At 42.9% G+C, this 22,143-nt stretch overlaps 1 protein-coding gene across 1 annotated transcript; it reads left to right on the top strand.

The window, feature by feature from the left end:
* The first annotated feature begins 5,851 nt into the window (after window positions 1-5,851).
* On the top strand, window positions 5,852-22,011 carry fam53b (family with sequence similarity 53 member B). Its single transcript, XM_037755236.1, has 5 exons — window positions 5,852-6,024; window positions 12,662-12,896; window positions 13,720-13,774; window positions 15,960-16,717; window positions 20,932-22,011. The coding sequence occupies exons 2-5, from the start codon at window positions 12,807-12,809 to the stop codon at window positions 21,250-21,252; spliced, it is 1,224 nt and encodes a 407-aa protein (XP_037611164.1). The 5' UTR covers window positions 5,852-6,024; window positions 12,662-12,806; the 3' UTR covers window positions 21,253-22,011.
* The last annotated feature ends 132 nt before the right edge of the window (window positions 22,012-22,143 follow it).

Raw genomic sequence — 22,143 nt, 5'->3', positions numbered from 1 at the left:
AGCCCTGTCTCACCTGCAACTTGTTCAAATTGCAGCAGCAAGACTCCTCGCCAGTACCAGGAAGAGAAACCATTTGTCCCTATACTGACCTATATCCACTGGCCAGTACAGTATTTTAATTATTTTATTTGTTTTTAAAGAATTGCATGGACAGTGTTATCCTCTGACCTGTTCATCCCGTTCTCCACCCCTTGGCCCCTCACATCTGGCAAACAATCCCTGCTCACCCGGTTAAAAACCAAAGGTGATCGAGCATTTTCAGTTGTTGACCCTTAACTGTGGAATAGTTCGCCTCTAACAATTTGATCTTTCCCCTACATTGATTACATTGATACCTTTAAACCCGTCTAAAGACCCATCTCTTTTCTGAAGCTCATTAAATCATGCTGACACCACTCCGATTTTTATTTTATTTTGTTGTTTGTGCAGTACTGTTGTTTTATGATTGTAACGTAGTGGAATAAGTATTCAGATCTTTTACCTAAGTAAAATTAGCAATGCTACAGTGTAAAAATACTCTGTTACAAGTAAAGGTCCAGCATTCAAAATGTTACTTAAGTAAAGGTATAAAAGTGTTAGCATTAAAATATACTTAAAGTACAAATAGTAAAAGTATTCATTATGCAGAATGGCCCATTTCAACACCATATATGTTATATTATTGGATTACAATTATTGATGCATTAATGTGTTCATCACTTTAATGTTACAGCTGGTAAAGGTGGAGCTCATTTTAATTACATTACATATATACTGCTGGGTAAGCTATAATAATACATCCTAATTTATTAGTCGATTTATATTTTAGTATTAATAATCTAAATCAAAGTAACTATAGCTGACAGATAAATCTAGTGCAGTACAAATTACAATATTTTCTCTCTCTGAAATGTAGTGGAGTAGAAGTAGAAAGGTGCATAAAAGGGAAAATACTCAAGTGAAGTACAAGTACCTCAAATTTGGACTCAAGTAAAGTACTTAAGTAAATGTACTTAGTTACATTCCACCACTGATTTTATCAAGACATTCTACACTTTTACTAATTCACCTATATTCTCTCTTTATTTATGTCTGTGTTTTTATTTGACCATCCCTGTGCTTCATTTAATCTCTTTGTAGAGCACTTTGGTCAAGGTTTGTTGCTTTTAAATGTGCTCTATAAATAAACGTGTCTTGACTAAGTGCATTTTGCTGATAATACTGTACTTATGTAACGTTTTTAATGCAGGACTTTTATGTAATAGTGTTTTCACTGTGGTTCTGCTACTGTTAATTTACTTAAAAGATGTGTATGCTTCTTCCACCACTGTCAGTGTCCATATACAAGAAGGAGGAATAATTACCACTTTATTATTAAATGTGTAGGACTTTGTTTCATGTACATATCATAACAACGGCTTGTATACCCGGTTTCCCTTTTTGAATGACGAATACAGACTACCAACACCTGCTGGTGTGGAGAGTTATTTCATCTCACGCAGGTGCAGAACGTACATGGTAGTTGGCCGTAGGCTGTAGTCTTTACGGTGTGTTTGAGTGCAGCTTTTTGGCCCAGACAAAAGCAACGCAAAGTGACCTAACGGTCGGCCTGTGTCGCTGCTAGTTCTGTGATGACAGTTTGGTGTGTCCGGGCCTTTAGAATGAGCCCTTCATATCTACATAGGGAGCGGGTCCTTTTCATGGAATCCGCCATGTTTCTACAGTAGCCCAGAACGGACAAACCAAACATTTGCTCTAGAGAGAGCCTTTTGTGTTTTTATGTTACGTGAAGGTCACCGTAGTTCTCCAACATGCTTGTGAAACTGCAGTAACGTGAGCTGCAAAGTGCAAAACCTTAAGCGGAGGGGTATTCAGTTGGTTGCATCTGCAACCACACCACTAGATGCCGTCAAATCCTACACACTGTACCTTTAACACAGACATAGCCTTAATGCCATGTCACCTCGCCATATATACTAAATATTTGCCCCTACAGTATTTAACTTGTAAAAAGTAGGCTGATCTAGGATTATTAGTTACTTTATTTTATCATATAAACATCATAAAGACTGAAAATAAAACAGTTGTGAGCTCAACGGCCCTTTTTTTTCTAAATACCTCACTCACACAGTCACTCATGAGCCGTTCCTGGAAGAACAGCTGCACCTCTGTCAGATGCTGTGGAGGTTTCAGCAATGTGCATGCTTTGGCAAACAACGCTGCTTTAGAAGCCTCTTAGAAGGGATCTCCAAACCCACAGAGATGTGCCAGTTCAATTAACTTGGCTATAAACATTATAGGCGAGGATTAGCGGGATAGATGAGAAGCAGTGAAATCTAGACGGAGTTCCATGAAAGCCATATGCTCTCTTTGTGTTCTGACTGTAGTATTACAGTATCCCCCACTGAGGAACATCAGAGAAGAATTTCAACAACAAGCTGAAAAAAAAGTGAACTTGTAAATGCATGTACTTCTGCATTTTGACAAGTGGTGTCAGTGTTTTTCTTTTACTCTTGGCCAAACTAAACTTTTTAAGAGTTGATTATGCATTTGGGGTTGGAAAGTGGTAACACTTCATTTTACAGGTCCGCAAATTTCATGGTAATTAGGTGATAATTAGCAAGTAACCTAAATTTCTTTGGAATTACTGCACAAATTACCCCAATATTTATCTAAAAAATTATCGAAAATTACTTTATTATAAACATTATTTAATAATTATATTCCGCTATTTCCCAATAGCTTGTAATTTATTTAATACATTTCCAGGAAAAGAATACAAAGTTAATTTATATGCTTTATTTCCATGTCTGCTGATAAATAGATAATAATTAGCAAATAACTTATTTGAAATTTCTTTAAAAAACTCCCTCAATCATTACATTAGCTACCAGGTTACATTTGTGTAGACAATAAGTCACAAAATGGTGAGATATGTGCCTGATCAGAAGTGTCTTCTATTAGTTTTGGCCCTATTTTAACGATTATATGCTATTTTAGCATATAATTATTAAATAATGTTTAGAATAAAGTAATTTTCAATACATTTTAGGTAAATATTGGGGTAATTTGTCAGTAATTCCAAAGAAATTTCAAATAGGTTACTTGTTAATTATCACAAAACTACCATGAAATTTGCGGAGCTGTAAAATGAAGCGTTACCTAGAAAGTTTATGGTTTCTAGGAATGACAAACAACCTCAAATACTGCAAATAGAATATGTATACACTTTAAAACTACAGTATGAACAGAGTTACAAGTTTTAACTAACTTCTCTTATGAAAACTTACATCATAAAACGAGGAATTTAGTCGCGGATGGAGAGGATTAACTGTTCATTAAAGTTGAGAAGCGATGGCTCCTGTAACAGGAGTCCTTCGGCCATCTGTCTGAGGCCAGTGTGAACCACAGATGGCATTCAGCCTTCTGCATGGGGTCTCAGTACTGGGAGTTGGAAGCTCACTTCCTATTTACTGTCAACCATATGCTAGCTACAGTTACATTAAGTCAAAAAGAAATGACTAAAAACACCTAAATCAAGGCTTATTATTTCATAAACATTTAGAAGTTATAGCACTTCTGTGCAGTCTTGTTGCACTATGATTGGTGGATACTGCCCCCTATGGTTTTGACACTCACAACACATGCTGCTACACTTGTTGAATTGCAACACTCCTACTTCTTGAGCTGATCTGCTCCGTAAAGGAGTCATCTGTGCCTTTTAGGACTACACAACACAGCATGCAACGTCTGCATTTGTTTGCTCGCTTTCTAGACTGTTGAAGTTTTTTTTGTTGGTAAAAACAACTTGTCACCCCCACACTGGAGCTTGCATAGTGGAGGAGACAAATCCTCTTCTGCGCCTTTTAACACAAAAGGCAGACAGTCTAAAACCGAGGAGGACAGTCTGACAGTCTGGGGGAGATTAGTGGCACACAACAGATGTTACTCCTTGATTAACAATAGTGTGTGCCAGGGGTGAGCTTCAGCCTCCCCACCCTTCTGAGGCCCAGCGTGTTAACTTCAGGCCCCACAAAATAAATTAACTTACGGCATGTGATGTGATAGGGTAGGAAACACAAAATATATTTACTAGTGCAGCTTTTGGCTTTTGTGCGATACTTCACACATTCTTTGCGTCTTGCTGTCAGTTGCTCACAGTGTACACACAGTGTTTAAACATATAGAAAGGTACACAAATACAAAGCTATTGCATGTGTGCGAGCTACTCTGTACGCCAAAATAACAAGAACAGTTTCTTCCCTCAGGCCATCACTCTGATGAACACTAAATCAGTCATACACTGTCAATAACACCAAATATCCACTGCTGCTCTTATAGACTATAATTCTTACAGTCTTTAAAGCTTCACTAGGCAGAAATCTTTTGGCATCATTGTGCAAAAATTCCATAATAACCTTTCAGCATATTATAATTCAAGTGTTCTGAGAGAAAACTAGACTTCTGCACCTCCTCATGGCTCTGTTTTCAGGCATTCAAAAATCTAGAGACTTTGGCCAATCACAGGTCATTTCAGAGACACAGAGCGTTCCTATTGGCTGTGCTCCGGCTGGTGGGCGGTGCTTGGTATTTCCTAAACTTATCTCAACATGGCTACCGGGTCACAAACTTTCTCATTTTACAGTTAAACAGTACACTATAAGATGTTTCTGAAAACATTTGAGGTGAGAAATATACATTACAGTAACAGAATATTGATTCATATTTGATCAGCGCTGACTAGTTTGACCGTTTGGTCGGAGTTTGTGAGTGATTGACAGCTGCTCAGAGACGGCAAGGCTCCAGCTCGGCTATGATTGGTCGTTTTCCTCCGGTCTGTGAAATCTTACAGATGCCATTAGGAGCACCGGAGGACAACGGAGGCACATGATTTTTATTCAGATTACTACTGTCAGGATATAGTGACCATTTTACAAAAATAACTTTTTTTAAATCATATTTGCTCCATCTCTACGCACTGCAGCTTCAAGTGATATTACTATTATGTGCAGGGCACCATATGCACACTTGTTGCACAATATCTGTGTATATATATAAACTAAACCTGGATGGTTAAATAATAGCATATTGCATGATGCATGATAAAGCCAGAAGAGTACATCTGGTTGTAATAAATGTATAATAAGCCTAACCCTTATTATACTGGAACTAATTTTGAGAGTGGGGAACTAGCAGTGTATGTATATATTAATGTTTATATTAATATATTTATGTGCAGGTGACCATATTCACACTTGTTGCACAATAGGTGTGCATATATAAACTAAACCTGGATGGTTAAATAATAGCATTATTGCATGATAAAGCCAGAGAAGTACATCTATTTGTAATAAATGTATAATAGGCCTAACCCTTATTATACTGGAACTAATTTTGTGAGGGGGAACTAGCAATATATATATATATATACATATATATATATACATATACCTCATCTTCCTCTTTCAGCCTCCATCTCCATCTGGCACTTTAAGTCACACACAGTTGGCAGGTTATCACGTTACACCTCTGTATATTGTAAAAGTGCAGTGTCTATATGCACAGCTTCAAAACTGTGATCACTTTTCATTACTGCAGGGATGGATCATACCACTAAGTTAGAGGAGCGGGGGTGCTAGAGTTATAAAAAAAAGTATTAAATAGATTACAGCTGTACTTTCTACCACTAAAAAGTTCAGCTGAATTTGATATAATATTTAAATAAGCCAGATAGAATAATTAAGGTAAAACTGAAAGATTTAGCGGTCTAAATAACTTTTTGGACACCCCTCTCACCCCTGTCAAAAGTGGTACCGCCCGTTGTATGTTGTCACAGGCTCATTAGCGTGCAGTCTTGGACAGTAGTGCACTGGGGCAATGTTGTAGTAAAGCTGCCTGCAGCAGGACGTGAAGTGAGCTGCTGCTGCTCGTCTCTCTCTCTGCTTCCTGTCTGTCTGACGCCTTGTTCTGGTTTTCTACTAGAACAAAAACACTCAACATGGTCCAGAGAAACTAGAGATATACGAGGCTCCCACCGTGATGCTTGTGAGTGGTACTTTTTGCTCATAATAATAAAGTTTTCTATGCTAACTAACTTAGGAGCTGTAAAAGTGTGATGCTCCCTTGTGTTTTGATTTGCATGAATAGTTATTTATATGCTGACAAGTCTAAATCGAAGTAGTCTTCTTTGTGGAAACTTATTAACACAGCTCCTGTTAGGTAGCTTAGCATTATCCTCATGTACAGACATAGCTTTGTGTCTCTTTTGTCTTGCATAAATGCAGCTTGAACTGATTTTTATAGTTCTTTCTTCTTGTTTTTATGCATATATAACCATGTAATAGATTGTTAAAGACCACTATGTGATGCAAAGTTACAGGGAAGGCTATTAAAACAAGTGTCAGTGAGTTTTGGTGAAGTTCAGACATGTTCATACATATGCAGTCTTACAAATGATCCACAGTTATTCATGCAATCATTTTCTTGAAAGTATGTTTGACTTGTTTGACATCTGATCTGGCAATAAGAGTAAACTCAATCAGATTAGTTGACAAAGTGATCCATGAAGTTTGCAAAGAGATATTAAGTTTATTGGATCTAAAGTTAAGTTTTATGTGAATTGGCTTTGAAGCACAGACATGGCAAGATAGGTGTTATCTGATTGCAATTTTTATAATTTTTAATAAGCCACTAGGTGCATGCCTTTATAGCTGACCACATTATTTAGTGTCCATGTCATTTGGGTTTTTCCCCCAGACCCTTTTTCTTGTATGCTCCAGTTTGTGCCGTTGCAGAGGAATGTTGTTGTTTTTATCTTTATCTGGCCAATCTTCCCCCTCAGGTATGAAGACAGAGCTGGCTGACAAACAATCCAACAGATTCTGCAATTTAACATCATTACCACTAGAGCTTGTTAATCCTGAACTTCTCAAGTGTCCCATTGCCATGATTATGACTGCTGAAGTTCATAAGAACATGCATATATTATAATTTAAAAAGAAATATGATGTTAAAGCACAGATGTGTCATTTTTACATTTCATATTTTTTATCATCGGTCGCTCGTGGCCTCTCCGTCGAGTTCAAAATCCTGTTTGCTCTGTAGCCTGCGTGTAACATTCTGTGAGCTCCCGTCACACCAATTTCGTTGCCAAACTCATTTCCCTTTCATGAGGGATTTTGGAAAAGGGGTTTTAAGGGGACTGTTTGTGCTGGTTACTTGGACAAGCTCAGTTTTCAGGGGCCTTTTCTTCTGAAACTGAGAGGCATCCACCTGGAGGGCTGGCAAGCTCATCTGAAAAACTGTTGAGCAGTTCTTAGCTCGAGTACAAAAGAGGCTGCCTATCAGAGCTGGCAGATGATTCCTCTTTCCGCTTATCATTGAAGATATTGAGCTTGTAATGCCACTGTTATGACATTGTTGGAACACTAATCTGGGGGAAAAAGTTCCCTCATGTTGTTTCATATATATATGGTCAGTGGAAATGCAGTGTGGGGGATGGATGCATTCCTGCATGCAAAACTCAAGAGTGCTCTTTCCCCTCCACTCTTAATTTTGATTGAAAGTTAACAGGGGCTGCATCCACTGGATGTGACTTATTCCCCTGTGGGTCTATTAACATGCAATGTTATTCTGCTGTGGGAGTAGAAGAGTGTTGTGTCTCCATCTCCAACCCTTTTGTAATTAAGAGACTTTGTTCGAGTTAGCATTCAAGTGGACAACATTTCTCTCCAACTTGGGACAGGTTCGCTGAAAGCCTCGATTACGGAGCTCAACAAAGCTCTTGTCCTGGACAAATGTATACAGTGCAAGTGATTATGTATGAGATGATTAAACAGCAGGCCTGCTTTAAAACGTAGGCCTCCTTGGCTGCCATGCATAGCCATGCTGAGCCTTTGTGTTTATGGTAAGTGGGCAGCTGCATGCTTGTGAGACCTTGGCTGTACCCCAGGCCCTCAACTGAGCCTGATAACTACTATTGAAGCCTCCCAGCCATGCTCATTTCTGACTATTCACTCGCTGCTTTACATGTAGAGTGTGCCTCCTGTTTGACATAATGTCTGTGAACACGCAGACAGCTGTGGGCTAGCCTCCACCTCACAATGAGTTTCATAAATTTCTTTTCAGTCAGAGCCGCGGCAAAACTCGGTGGCACCTGCCCTTTGAGGCACCTAATTAATGAAAAACGCCAACAAAGAAAGTTTTAAAGAGCTTGAATTTTCACTGTGAAAGTGATGCACGGTGCTGCAGAAAAAAAAGCAGAACTGGTTTGCCAATTTGTCATTCAATTATCCGGTCTTCATGAGCCCTCCGTGTCTGTTTGCCTTTTATTACATGCTCTGTAAACACACCCACCATTATGACATGAGGAACTGCTCAAATGGGAGTCCTAATATGGATCCTGTACGAGCCAAGCAACTCAAAGAACCACCAGAGCCAATAGCTCGGGGTAACAAGCTTTTGAGGAACATCATCGCCTAGGGAATCTCTCTGCGGAAGAGGGGACAGCTAAACTTTTACCCAGCATTCCTTTCACAAGTGGTGTGGTGATGAAGAGCAGCGCAAATCCCTCAGTTCGGTTTCAAGTCGGGGCCATCTCAGGTGCTCAGCAGATGCTCGGATTACCGAGGCGGCCACAATCCCGGGATTGTTGAGAGTAGGACACAGATCCGACTGCCATGTATGCAGGAATGTCAAAGGAGGACATCTGAAAGGGCTGCAACTAACACTTATTTTCACTGTCGATTAATCTGTCGATCATTTTCTCGATTAATTAATGTCGATTAGTGTTTCCCAAAGCCCAAGATGACGTCCTCAAATGTCTTGTTTTGTCCACAACTCAAAGATATTCAGTTTACTGTCATAGAGGAGTAAAGAAACAAGAAAATATTCACATTTAAGAAGCTGGAATCAGAGAATTTTTACTTTTTATTCTTAAAAAATGACTCAAAATTATTAGCAAAATAGTTGGCGATAAATTTAATAGTTGACCATTAATCGATTAATCGTTGCAGCTCTAAATTCAGCATTAACAGTTCAGCCTGCATGTTAAGTTTTGTATCAATTCTATAAAGATGAAAGCTTTATTAAAAATTGTAAGCATGTGTGATGATCCTAAAAATTGATTTTTTATAAGTGATTCACACATGCGTTGCTCAGTAGCCTGTACAGGGCGCAACAATGATTTCGAACAGTGTTGTTTTCCACCAGCTGTCCAAGTGCTATAAAATGGATTAGTATTAGCTCTAATTGTCAGTCAGACACAAAGCTGCCAAATCCTTATGTAATGTTGGCCTAACCTGCAGGATTACTGAGCAATGTATGGAAAAGCTGCTCTAATTGGGGAAACGCAGCTTTCATGGGTGACTACAGTTTAGACGCCTATTGTAACAGCTAAGCTTGACAATCTGTAGTCTTTCTGGGCTTGACCGCAAGTATTAAAAGTGGCATTTATAATGTAGTACGCTTGTGTCCTATCTTGTACAGAAAATAGAGCTGGGTCTGCTCAGGCTTTTGAGCTGACTCTGCAAACCTCCGTTTTATACCAATCGTCTCTGTGGTTTCCTCTCCTGTCCTATCTATCGCTCATTTAGGCCATGCTCGCTATTTCTGACACGCCAAAGTAGCGATGGTTGAAAGGCTCGTGGCGACCACAAAGGAAGTGTGTGAAGTCCCGTCAGCTCGTCCAACGCAGCGTTATTGTTGTCTTTTGAGGAAGGCCGCTGTCACTGCAGACCTGTTTTGCATGTGATGGAAAGGCCTCGTCTGAGGGGAACGTCCTGCAGTGTTCTTCCCCTTCTCAGAGATTAGACTTCTCAGTTGTCATCGTCGTTGCTGCGCCAGCCCAGATAAAGAGCTATTGGCGTGCAGAAAGCATATAGGCTCCCAACTGATTCCAGATAATGGCAGCGTCGTTGCGGAGGTGGTTCGGGTTGTGACGTCAGAAAGGGTAGTGGCACCCCTCGGGCAAGCTTCTAGACGCCTCATTTATAGCTTCATCTGCATCTTTGAACATGCATTGGGTGGATCCATTAAGCGTTGGAGATCATGCCTTGGAAAGCTTTGTCTGTACAAGACAGACCTTTTGGCCAGCACTTCTCAACATGTTTTCTATTCACAAACTGTCACAAGTTTGAATGGTTCTCTTCAGGCTGTGGGGCTAGGCTAGGCTTTTATTATTGTGTGCTCAACTTATGTCATGGAGCTGAGGTATGTTTATAATTAAACCTCGCCCATTTAAAGCACTGCGCTCAGATTTATGGGATAAAAAACGTAATGCCTGAGCATGAGAAAGATGATAAAATTGTTGTGACTCTCTTGTAACTAGAAGTGTTTACAGTTTGGAGTTCAGAGTGTCAGACTTTTTTTTCCATTTTTCTAGGGAAGGAAAACATAATTTGTGTCCTTTTTGTTTGGGTAAACATCACGTTAAAGAGCTTTTCTCGTCTTTGCCAACTTCTTTTTGACGAGATTTGCTTTTCTTCTGCCGTCTGCATCCTTAATGCTTATATATAAACAAGTGTTTCCTCTACCCCAGCACGTCCCTAGTTATCTCTGCTGTGAAACACAGATCTGTGTGGTTAATGGTCACGCTCCGTAAAAGCTGGCCTGACCTACTCCGGCTCCAATCTTTGATCTGTTCTTTTCTCTTCACACACAAGGCCGCAAGTTAAAGCTGCCAGGCGTCCTCGAACCGTGCTGATCTCCTCGCAGAACTCTGCCAAAAACACCCTTGCGTTTAAGTTGTTTTCCTGACGTAATGTTAGTAATGGAAATCATATGCTGAATGCAAACACCACCTCCAGCATGTCAGCTCCCTCAGGGTCTTGTGATGCTACACCCCCCCCACCACCACCACTACCACCACCCTTTCTCTGCATACACACTCCACCCCACCACCCGCAACCTCTGATGTCGCCTCTTTTGTTTCCCACGGTGTCTCATCTTCTGCACAGCGCTCTTTTGTTTCACCGTCTCTTTCTCTGCTTGCAGTTGTGCTGTCATTCAAACACTCTCTGACCTTGCAGGCATCGTACGAGCGCCTCGCGTCCGCTGCGCTTTGTTTCAATCCCCTAACCTGACGTCGCCTCAAAGTGGAACTGATCTAGTGGTAGTAAAAAATCCTCTGTGATGATTATATAGATCTACGTCGGTGGCTAATCAGCTGCATACTGTAACCATGGTGCAGCACTAATACGAGGAGGGTTGTTTTGATAACCGCAAGGTCAGCTATTCCCAGCCAGCCCCTGAGGATTCAATTACACAACTTTGACTTTGCTCTATTCCTCTCTGTGTGCTCCAGTGTGGAACACTTTGAGGAAACTCGCTCGCTCTCTCAGATGACTGATAATCCTCCACATCGACAGGCAAGAACAAAACAAGGTATAAAGTTCCAGTTTTGGTGACACTCTGGAGAGGACACGCGAGGAAGTGAAAATGCAGCGTAATTTCAATTTACAGACTTCCACATATGGCGACATAGGCAACGCCTTGAGAATCAAAGCGAGTGTTTTTGCTGGTAATGTTTGCTCGCTCACTTAAGAATTAAAGGAGCTTGTCAAACCACTAACCTCCCTTGACTTTCCACTTTCCACTTTTGTATTTGTTGAACAGGTTTGCAAGAGTGTCAGTGTAGAGAATGACAATAACTTCAGATTCCAAACAAGAGGACTCTTTGAATGTGTGTGAGATGAGCTTCAGGGTTCAATGCGTTCAATGAGTACTCCGCTAAAAATCTGTCTTTTGATTATCAAATTTTCAATGCCTGCTTTGTAACTCGGTCCTTAACGGAAGACAGTAGCTGATTCACAGTAGTTAAAACGGCATAAAAAAATTTCCAAGCACTCCTTCAGCATAATCTATTTCTCCACAGTCTCAACAGTTTCTCCACAACATAGCCAAAGACGCTACTTCCATATACATGACATTGTCAGAAATGGCGGAGGCCTTGGAAGTTAATATATTGTAATTTTACTCGTGTTTTGTAATTCTTCGTAATTGTATAATAGGTCTGAGGAAAACGTTGATATTCCCAACGGCCTCATCTTTTTCCTCTGTCATTACGCCTTTGCATTTACTGCATTATGTTACCCACTTGCTAGCTTGCTAAATTGTTAGCCTCTGTGGCTTCTAGACGCCGACAGTAACGTTAATATTGCCGTTGCTTAGCAGCGGTGTTCTCACAACTTAACCACTTGAACGCCAAGCATATCGTGTACACGACTTCCCATGTTGTAAACACGAGCTCACGAGTTTCATTTGAAGGCACCATTAAGCTCCACCCTCTCATGTCACTTCTGGTTGCAAAAAACCAAGATGGCGACGGCCAAGATGGCGAACTCAAGGCTTCAAAAAGGCAGTCCACAAACCAATGGGTGACGTTTCGTTGACCACGTCCAGTCAATCAAGCAGAGAGAGACATTACGCTGCAGAAGTGATTTGGACAGTTTGATACATCCTTCACTTTCCAGAACTACCTCTGAAGTCACGTTTGATACTGAAAAGACTCTTTTTCAGTTGAGAGCATTGGGTTTGTCCTCCATTGACGGTGTGTTGCAGAGCCTCCACCCAGGGGATCTGTTCTCCCCAATCCATCTGGATTGTTTCTCCGCTTATATGGTCGACAGAATGTCAGAAATGTACTGAACTCTAATCCCGTGCTCATCTTTGTGTGTCCGCTCAGGATTGGGCCAAGGAGTGAAGCACATTCCTGAAGGAGTTGAGGGGCTGCCGTTTTTTAAGCTTATGAGAAACCAGCCCGCTCGCACCGTGCCCGCCAAGATGGCCGCCAGCTTTTCTTGCCCTCACTGGAACGGCTTGGGACAAGGATGTGTGTTGCCATGGTGATCATTTTCAAGAAAACACTGGAAAAGAAGGGCGCCGACGATGTAACATCCAAAAGTACAGATTTGGGCCCGGTGAGAGGTTATTTTCTACTTTTGTAAGCATTTTTTCCTCAGTGAAATGTGTCATTTTGTGTTTATACGTAGGCTTGCCAACAGGACTCAACTGCACATGTCAAGGGGGAGGAAGACATGGTGCTGCTCTAAATCAGGAAATTGTTGCCGGCCACTCATCACTCCACAGCAGTTTTATGGCTCTACACGATATTTTCCTATTTTGTCAACTTTAATCAGAGTTTAAATTTGAGTTTTAGCTTCCCCCTGAGTCAAATCCGTTGGAAAAATCATACGTGCTGCCTTGCTGAATGTCAGGAAGTGATGTTGAAGATCGGGAATAAGGGATGTTTTTGTTACAATTACTGAAAAATTGCATCATAATAGCTGCCAACTGTTATCACCAGGGCGTTTGTCATCTGGTTTTGAATCCCCATGTTTCCATTTACTTCACACAAAATGACAATGGAGTATTTTAGTCCCACGAGGCTGAGCAACTCTGACTCATTTTCTAATCAGCATCCATGCAGTCGAAACCTCCTCTCAGCCAGCACAGAGTGAGAAAATCCCCTCACTAACGTGGACTGAGTTTGCCCTCTCGGCCACGTGAAATGAAGTCATCATGCTCTGAGGCGGACTGTCAGTCAGAGGCGTTAATAGTGGAGCTCTCTCTCTGTTGATGGGTCGCACTTAGTCTTGAAAAACGGTCTTGTGCCACAACAATTATACATACCCATAATTTGACTTTCCAGTAGGATTTTATTTGTATTTGTTGATTTATTGACTTGACAATGCTAGAATTTATGTAATTTTCTGGCGAGCTGACAGTGAATCTCTCTTGTAGTTCCAGGCACAGACCATGAGCCAGGGGACTGCCCTTTTCTCCTGTGGACTCATGGGTAAGTTTACAATTTCCTCACCAATATACACACTCACAGCTGTAAGGGTGATATGGATAATTTCATTAGTAAATAACCAAAGTAGTAATTTAGTTATAGGAAGTAAAGTTCGGTTGGGATGCCGTTATCAGCTGTAAACGCCATATGAACAGTGCAGATTGGCAGCCGTGAGCGAGCCAGTGGGGCACGCTCACATGCACTAAAAGGCACACACAGCCGGCCCGGCGATGTAAACAAAGCACAGAGAAGCTCAGATTACAACACACACGGAGGGAGAGTGACTTTATTTTCTGCTCAGGTAGACATTACTCCGCTATATCTTTACATAGCAAATAGTTGTTTGCTGCTATACCTTTAAAGGAATTGCTACCTTGGTATAAACTATGATTCATAGTAACATCTATTGCGCTATATATCGTCATTTCCTCCAGCCTTACGCCATATTTCTTCTTTTTTGGGCCATGTTGTCAGTCAATGTGCCTTACTTGCATCAGAAACCTGACATTTACACAAGTAAATATGTACTTAACAGTCCTCAGCAGCTTGTAGAGGCCAGAACATAACAGGAGTTTACTGAGGGGTTGTTGTAGTGTAATATTTGTAAGAAATTATTGGCAGAAAGGCAGCAAAACCGTCTCTGCTTCATCTGGTCGGCGGTCACACGGCATTATGTGAAACATGTCTGACAGGTGTTTCAGCCAAGATGAATGTGTGTTAATGACTACGTGTTAGCGGCTTATCATTAGCCGGGATCTTACGGCACTCCTGCGTGTTTTAAAGCTGTACACAGGCTGTAGACAGGTTGTACCCAGGTTGAGAATTTGGTTGTGACTACAAAAGCCGATATCCTTAGCTCACCCAGCCTTATGAGTTACAGCATTCACTGTCTTTGTGTTGTAAGATTAACTTGTATTCTGTTCATGCAGTAACTTGGCATTGAGTGTGTAACACTGGCAGCTCCAGTAGGTGTTGTTAACACTGGCCATTGTTCTTCCTCCTGCCCGTGTACTGTAGATGGTATTTTGGGATTTTATCTCCAGTGGAGAAGAATAGACCTTTTGCATACCAGGAGTGGGCAGTGGCCTCGACGATTCAGTATCTGACTCAGAGTTGACTGACCAGTTCAGTTGGCTGACCCATTCACTAATTCAGAGAGTTTCTGTTGTGGGAATAACAGGTGCTTTCCTGGCACGGTAGCTATGGTGCTGGTGCAGAGCCGATCAGTATCGGCAGACAGGGAGCTGGTCTGATATAGAGCTCTTGCCAAAAAACAAAAAACACAATAATAAGTTTCAGTCTGAATGTTTATGATGGGTTATTGACATTTTATCACGCTTTGCTCCAGCAGAGATGAGGGTTGATATCGAGTCAGTTAGACATTGAGCTCCGCTCCCTTTCCCCAATTAGCTGTGATTACACACTGTGACACTAAAGCAGTGCCTGGAGGACAGGGTTTATTTTTAGTGCCAATTACACGAAGCAGAGTAGTGTCATTACAAAGTACACATGCTGGGAGCAACACGCTGACCCAGACTGGAGGAGTGTCATGGATGTTGTCCATGTTGAAGTGGCCGAACTTAACCTCTCGTAATCGTAGAACCGTGGCACTAAAAACTGTTTTCCAGGACAGTTGCTTGCAATAAACGCTGAGGGGTCTAACAATGACCAGCTCACTGTACATTATCCCTTACTTCTTCTTTTAAACTTGTGTTAACCACAGACCTTATTTCAAGTATCTAACTAAAAACCCATTAAAAAAACCCACTGACTTCCAGACGAAGGAGCCGAAGGGCTGAATGCTCATTTCCGGGTTTTAGGACTCATTCCTGCAGCACTCTATTATGATCAAGTTGATCCTGAACAGCTGGCCGTATGATAGACAACACACAACTACGTTACCTCTTACAAAAAGGTTCCCATACAGTTAAAGTTCATTCATATATAGATTTTTTTTAACCTGTTGTCATATGCAAAAACACGAAAATCGAGACTATAACATAATCATTTATGACGTGTCAGTGTTGATATGCATACATATTAGACTAAACATGAAGTTTGTTTTTAACATTTTCAGCCGGAATTCAGGGTCTTGGTGTGCAAATAAGCCCATAAATAATTTCTTTCATCTTGTCTGTCATCTCATTTCCTAAAAGGTTATTTAATGAGAATTAATGTGGTGTTGCAGAGACCAGACGGTGGCGTGAGTTGGGTCACAGCTGTGCCATACAGCAGAGGCCAGTCGGGACCAGCCTGGAGAGCCTGTGGGACGTCCTGCCTGAGGTGCACAAGAGCTCTGCCCACTGGGACTGGGACGTCGGCTCCACTTCGACCACAATCACCAGCTTGTTGCACGACCTCAGCTTGACTGAGGCCGCGACCTCGCACTCCACCGCGCCCCCAAGCAAGCGGCAGTGCCGGTCCCTCTCTTGCTCAGACGAGCTCGGTGGCTGCCGCTCCACCTGGCGCCCTCAGGGCTCTCGCGTGTGGACGACGGTGGAGAAGAGGAGGTGCCACAGCGGAGGCAGCGTCCAGCGCGGCGGCGTCGGGAACGCACAGCTCGGCTTCCCGGCCATGCAGCGCAGCTCCAGCTTCAGCCTGCCCGCACGCTCCAACACCCTGGAGCTGCCCTGCTTCACCCAGAATCTCCCCTCCGCCTTCACCGGTCTGACGCCCTCCTCCTCCATGATCCTGTCCTCCGAGCCCTCGGCGCAGCCCCTCTACCTCTCACATGAACAAATCTGCCTCCCTGAGCCTCGTGGACCCTCGCCACCCAGCTCCCCCGACTCCACGCCAGAGCTGGAGCGCCGCGGCGGACAGGGGGGTCTCGCCCGTAGTCGCTCGCAGCCCTGCGTCCTCAACGACAAGAAGATCGGCGTGAAGCGCAGGAGACCAGCTGACACACAGAAACAGAGGCCTTCTTTGGACCTGGCTAAGATGACCCAGGTTAGTATTTAAAAGTGTTATATAATCAGGACAATATACGCATGATTAAATGCTGCAATCTCTGTCAGTTAGTTTTAAAATCTCATCACTTGATGCCTAATATACACAGTATATTTAATGTTGCACCTGAGTATGTCATATCATTTATCAGAGGGCATTTTATGTGCCATTTATTTATTAGTTGTACTTGCCACAGCCCTCTTATAAACTCCAAAACAGTGTCACTGTCAAGAGTACGAGACAAGACGTTCAGGAAACAGTCCTGCCAGCTGGAAGCTCTGCCTGGTCCATCAGTCTCACTAACATTAGCTAGTTATACTACGCTGTTGTGGCATCTTGCTCCTTCTGCGTTGGATAAACAAACACTTCCAACTAAGGTCACGCCATTGTGTCTGTTCTCCCTCAGCACACCTCAAAGCGTTTCTGCAGGTGTCGTCGTTAAATGAAGGCTATCGTTGCAGGCCCGTTCTGGATCACATAAATGCAGCCCATGTAGCAGAGAATGCCCCTTTTCTTAATGTAGATGATCAGATGTCTTCATAAAAGAAATGATCTTATGTAACAACTGGCTCGAGCCGAACCATTTCTGAAGTGTTTCAACAGACAATCCGTTCCATCTGCACATCCTGGCAGGCGTTTGTCTCTTCTTTGCCCCCGCAGACACACACAGTTAAGTTTCACACATACACCGACCGGATCATAAACACAGAGCTGGACTTGGCCCCTCTGAGAAAGTCACCCAGAGTTCAGCCGAGTCTTAACAACAGAGCTGCTGTGACATGACAAGCAGACGCCGCACACGCTCCAAACAGGGGACGAGGTCGACGGGGAGAAAAGAGCTTCAGGCGGGGCGACGAACAATATTTTCACAGAGGAACGTCAGGGTGCTGAGATTGTTAGCACTGGATCTTCCCTGCTGTTTGTGCATTGTGTTCTCTGTTCCTCTATTGAAAGGGACTGCTGTGTTTTATTGCATCATATCTTTTCTTTTTAAGATATTTTTAAAGTTCTCTAGTGACTCTGGTTTAGAGGCAAGCCCTGGAGAAGATTACAGATATTTTGGCCCAGTTATGCAACTAAACCCTGATCTAAAGCGCTGATAATAAATCAGCTGACAACACTTGCTAACAATTGCTTAATTGTTTCAAGTCATTTATTAACGCCACACCTTAGCCACTTCCAGCTTCTCAAATGTTAGGATTTGCTGCTTTTTTTGTTTTTTATATCATTTAAAATGTAATATATATGATTATTGGACAAAACAAGCTGCTGACAAAGATGTCACCTTGGGCTATGGGAACTTATGACGTGCAATTTTCACTATTTTTTGCCATTTTATAGACTAAACGATAGTTTGATTAATTGAAATGGCCAGCCCTACAAACGCAAAAGTCTGTCACTGAGTGATGAAGTTACGCGATTGGTCGGCCGAGTGTTGGAGTTTCCTCATTGGCCGTTGCTCTTTCAAAATGAAAAGGCAGAAAACCAGGAACCAATCAGGTGCATTCAACGATGGGGTACGTCACTGCTTGAACGGCCAGTTGAGTGGAGCAGCGCGTCCCCTGGTGTCCTCGCCGGACCTGGTAGACCGCTGGATTTAACATTATAGACATGACCACTGACTATGTGTGTAACAATTTAGCCACAACTTCACAGACTGACCGTACACGGTCCAGACATATACTCGGTTTTCACCAAGTCTCGTTAAACCTAGAAGTCTGAAGTGTGCAGCTGTAAAAGATTCAGAAAATAACAGTGGAAAAGAAGTTCCTTGGCACTCAACTCAAGGGCTTCACACGCGTCACCCCCTATCAGTACTCAAAGTCACCTTACTATTCAAAGCTTGGTCACAGTGCTGAGTGTGTCTCTAAAGTGTCCTCTCATCCACACGCCACAAACGGTGTAGTTTACCCCGGGAGAAACCGCTGCCCTCTACTGCGGCTCCATGAATGTCAGGAAGTAGAGCAGCTGTGGCAGAGGTTATGGATCGTCGCACAGGGGAGATGCGTGTTGGGTAAAGAGATATTGATTTCTGTAAATTCAGCTCAGTGGGTGGATCGCTGCCACAACCGGGCCTCATAAGCTATTGATCAGCTTGTATTGACGGAGAGTCAAGGTCAGTATGGATGAGGAGTCGGCTCTCTTCTCCATTTCATTCAGAGATCGAGGGGATGGGTGATAGTAGCAGACAAACTGGACAGCGGCAGCACTTATTCATGACCTGCATTGTGATGTGGTGCAGTAAGTTGTGTGAGGACGGTGAAAGACAGTTTCCTCTGCAGAACTCCTCCTCCTGTTCTAAGTTTGAGCTATACTTGAGCCCCTTTCCCTCTTTAGCGGGAAAGGTTACAATCGGCATTCATTCCCGGGACAATTTACTAATTTTCGCCCCTTTTCCGGTGCAATGCTATGTGACGCGCGTTGGAGTGAATATAATAAATAAAATTAACGATTTGGACAATTATAATGTATTAACGTACAAATCATACAATTACTATGCTCTCCTCAAAGCCACCAGTCTGTCCATTGTTCCAACAATCACCGGTTTGGTCAAAATAAACCCTTAATTCACCGATTTAGATGTGAAAAGAAACAACCGTTATATGCGCTCCTCGAAGCCACCAGACTCCAATGACAGAAACAGTAACATCTTTGTTACTTTCCACTGTTCCAACAATCACCAACTCTGGTTTGAGGTTTTGAAAGAGCAACTGAATGAGATATAAAAAAAGAAGTAACCACCGTAACATTTTCATTGTCTACTAACCCTGTTTTCTGGCGCGTCTGTGACGTTGAACGTGGCACACCAGGAAAAAAAAACAGCAAGGAATACTTATCTACTGCGGCAATGGGAACGGAGTCTATCATCTATTTTTAGTGGGTTTCCAAGTGTTCAAAAAACCTGCAAATACGGGCTAATTTTGGTGGAAAAAGGAGTATTGGTTTAGTTAAGGCTACGAGTAATCTGGACTATAGCAAAACAGTGCTGACATTATCAACATTATCAGTCTGGCCCCATGGCCTGGGCCAGAAAATCCTGACGATTGAGACTGAAGTGGTATTGCAGAAGGCAGCAATGTGACACTGGCCTGGTGCTGACAAATGTAACCGCTTGACCGGAGCCAAGAAAAACATCAGGGCCCCTGTTTGATCTACTGCTGCCCGCTGCAGAGACCTTTCTCACTGCGGTTTGGTCGTAGACGTGGATCATAACCACAGACTATAAAATATGGACATATGCAGACGGACACATCTTAACTCCCGGCTAATCCAAAAATGGGCTAAGTGGATGGTTGGTGGAGCTGAGGCGGGCCCCGGGAGACGCAGCAGAGCAGACAGCTAGCAGCCTCGTACGGCAGCCACCTGTCACTCAAAGCGACACTTTGTGCTCTCGGAGGATCGATCATTTGCAGCCGCAGTTCATACACTTGGCTGTGACCTGCACCCCCAACAGTGCCATGCTTGTTAGGTATTGCATAAGCACACAAGTGACAGGAGGCTTCACAGAGGCCCCATTCTCCTGTGTCCTTCTGGCCCAACACCGTAGTGGTCCGGCGTGAGGCAGCTGTCCTGCTTTCTTCGAATTAGCCGTACAGATCGGATAAGCCTCGGCCATAAAGCCTTCCACTCCAGCACGCACAGCTGTCGCAGGACTCGCCTGCAGCAGCTCTGGCACATGTGGATTTGCCCAAGGAGGTTTCTCCCGGGTTTCCCAGATGTATGTGTTCATTGTGCAGTTGTAGTGAAAGGCCAGCAGAGTCAAAAGGCCGACATGAGTGATGTCTGCCCTCTGGGTAATCAGGCCACTCGCTGCCTGGGTTCCAGTTGGACCTCAGATCGCAATCGTCCAACTACCAGTTGCTCCAGTATGTAATGCAGGCTAAATTTATACCCGTCAAATCTTGTTACTCTTTTATATTGCAATGGTTGTTGCTCAGTGTCCAGCTCTCTGACTCACCCACATACTGTACGACTACAGTAGAGGGATTGTTTTCACAGGATGGCTGTGTGCCTTTTAGTTTCGTTTGTGCACTAGTCAGGACATCATGGGTCATAGTCCAAGATGAAGGAAATGTTTTTGGTTTCCTCACCACATATGCCATCACCATGGAGACTCCTACCACACCAAAGATTTTGACATATTTGTTTATGTTTCCTTGAGAACATCAAGTTCATGCTTCTAAAATAATATATATCTTTCTGTATTTCCACAGAAACTTCGGAATTTCCACAGCCTCAGCTGCCCGGGAATCACAGGCGAAGACGTCTGCGAGTCGAGCCAGGCCCTCCCCACTCTCAGGAGCACCGCTGACGACTCGTCGGCGAACGAACGCGGCTCGGAGGACGGTCGGACCAAAGAGGGCGAGATCACCAGGAACGTGCCGTCGGACCCCACCATCGAGGAGGTGGACTGGATGCCGGGGACGACCAATGGGAAGGACAGTGAGCCTCTGTGGGCGGGGCTGTGTAGCATGAGGAAGGACGTGTATCAGCTCGGAGGCGAGCTCGACATTGAGCAAATCGAGAGGAACTGAGCTGGACTGTCTTCCTCTCTGGGGACGCTTACGTAGGGGGACTGAATGTTTATCACCAGGCGGTGCAGTAAACAGTACTGATAGTCTTAAGGACAAAAGCAAGTGGAAATGCAGTGAGCGTTCCAGCACTTGTTTTTTTTTTTTTTTCTTTCTAAAGGAGAGATTGAGCAGGAGCTTTGTGGGCTTCGCGTAGTCAGAAGCTGCTCCCACACTGTGCGCTATCTCAACTGTGTCTCAGGAGAACAAGGAAGTCGGGGAGGACGGATTCGGGTGGAGATGATAGAACTGATAAATATAAAAATGATATATTAACGTTGGCTCAGAGACTGGGGTCTTTAACATTTCTCTGTAACTGATTACCTTCATTGTACTACGTTTTGGAGAGAATTCACAGCAGGTTTGTATAAATTCTCTGCACTAGTAAAGAGTGTCCGTTCCTCTGACGTTCTTCAACAGTACATGAGCACATGATGGACAGAAATGAAGACTACTTCGAGAGCTACTGTTAGTAAAGCCCCTTTCACTCTTACTGAGCAACAAGCTGCACGCACACACACAACCTGTAAAGTTATATTGAAGAGCTTAACATTTCACACAGTAACATCAGGCTTCTCTCTTGAGATCTACCCCCCTCGTTTGTGTGAGAGGAACTTTGTGATGCTAATAGCGTTAATATTCTTTCTTTTTACGATTTGTAACTACAAAGTTATGTAAAACATGAGCATATTTCTATACAAATAAAACACAGTTTTAAATGTGTCATTTTGTAATTACGTTATTTCAGCGTCTTTATTCACAAAATCCTGCGTGTGTTCAAAAAGAATGTGAAGTGAATGTTGGATGTGGCGCAATTGCTAAGCCCCTTCCGCCTTGGTTACTGTTGCTAGGCCT

The sequence above is a fragment of the Sebastes umbrosus genome, chromosome 20, assembly GCF_015220745.1.
Source record: "Sebastes umbrosus isolate fSebUmb1 chromosome 20, fSebUmb1.pri, whole genome shotgun sequence".
NCBI classification, from domain to species: domain Eukaryota; kingdom Metazoa; phylum Chordata; class Actinopteri; order Perciformes; family Sebastidae; genus Sebastes; species Sebastes umbrosus.
The sequence above is the reverse complement of the archived record's forward strand: the minus strand, read 5'-3'. Positions and strand labels throughout refer to the sequence as shown.

What these genes read in the sequence shown, in the direction of transcription:
- fam53b (XM_037755236.1), top strand. Translation starts at nt 12,807, where the DNA reads ATGTGTGTTGCCATGGTGATCATTTTCAAGAAAACACTGGAAAAGAAG. An exon ending in AAAGTACAGATTTGGGCCCG is followed by an intron (nt 12,897 to 13,719) that starts GTGAGAGGTTAT and finishes TCTCTCTTGTAG; the next exon opens with TTCCAGGCACAGACCATGAG. An exon ending in TTTCTCCTGTGGACTCATGG is followed by an intron (nt 13,775 to 15,959) that starts GTAAGTTTACAA and finishes GTGGTGTTGCAG; the next exon opens with AGACCAGACGGTGGCGTGAG.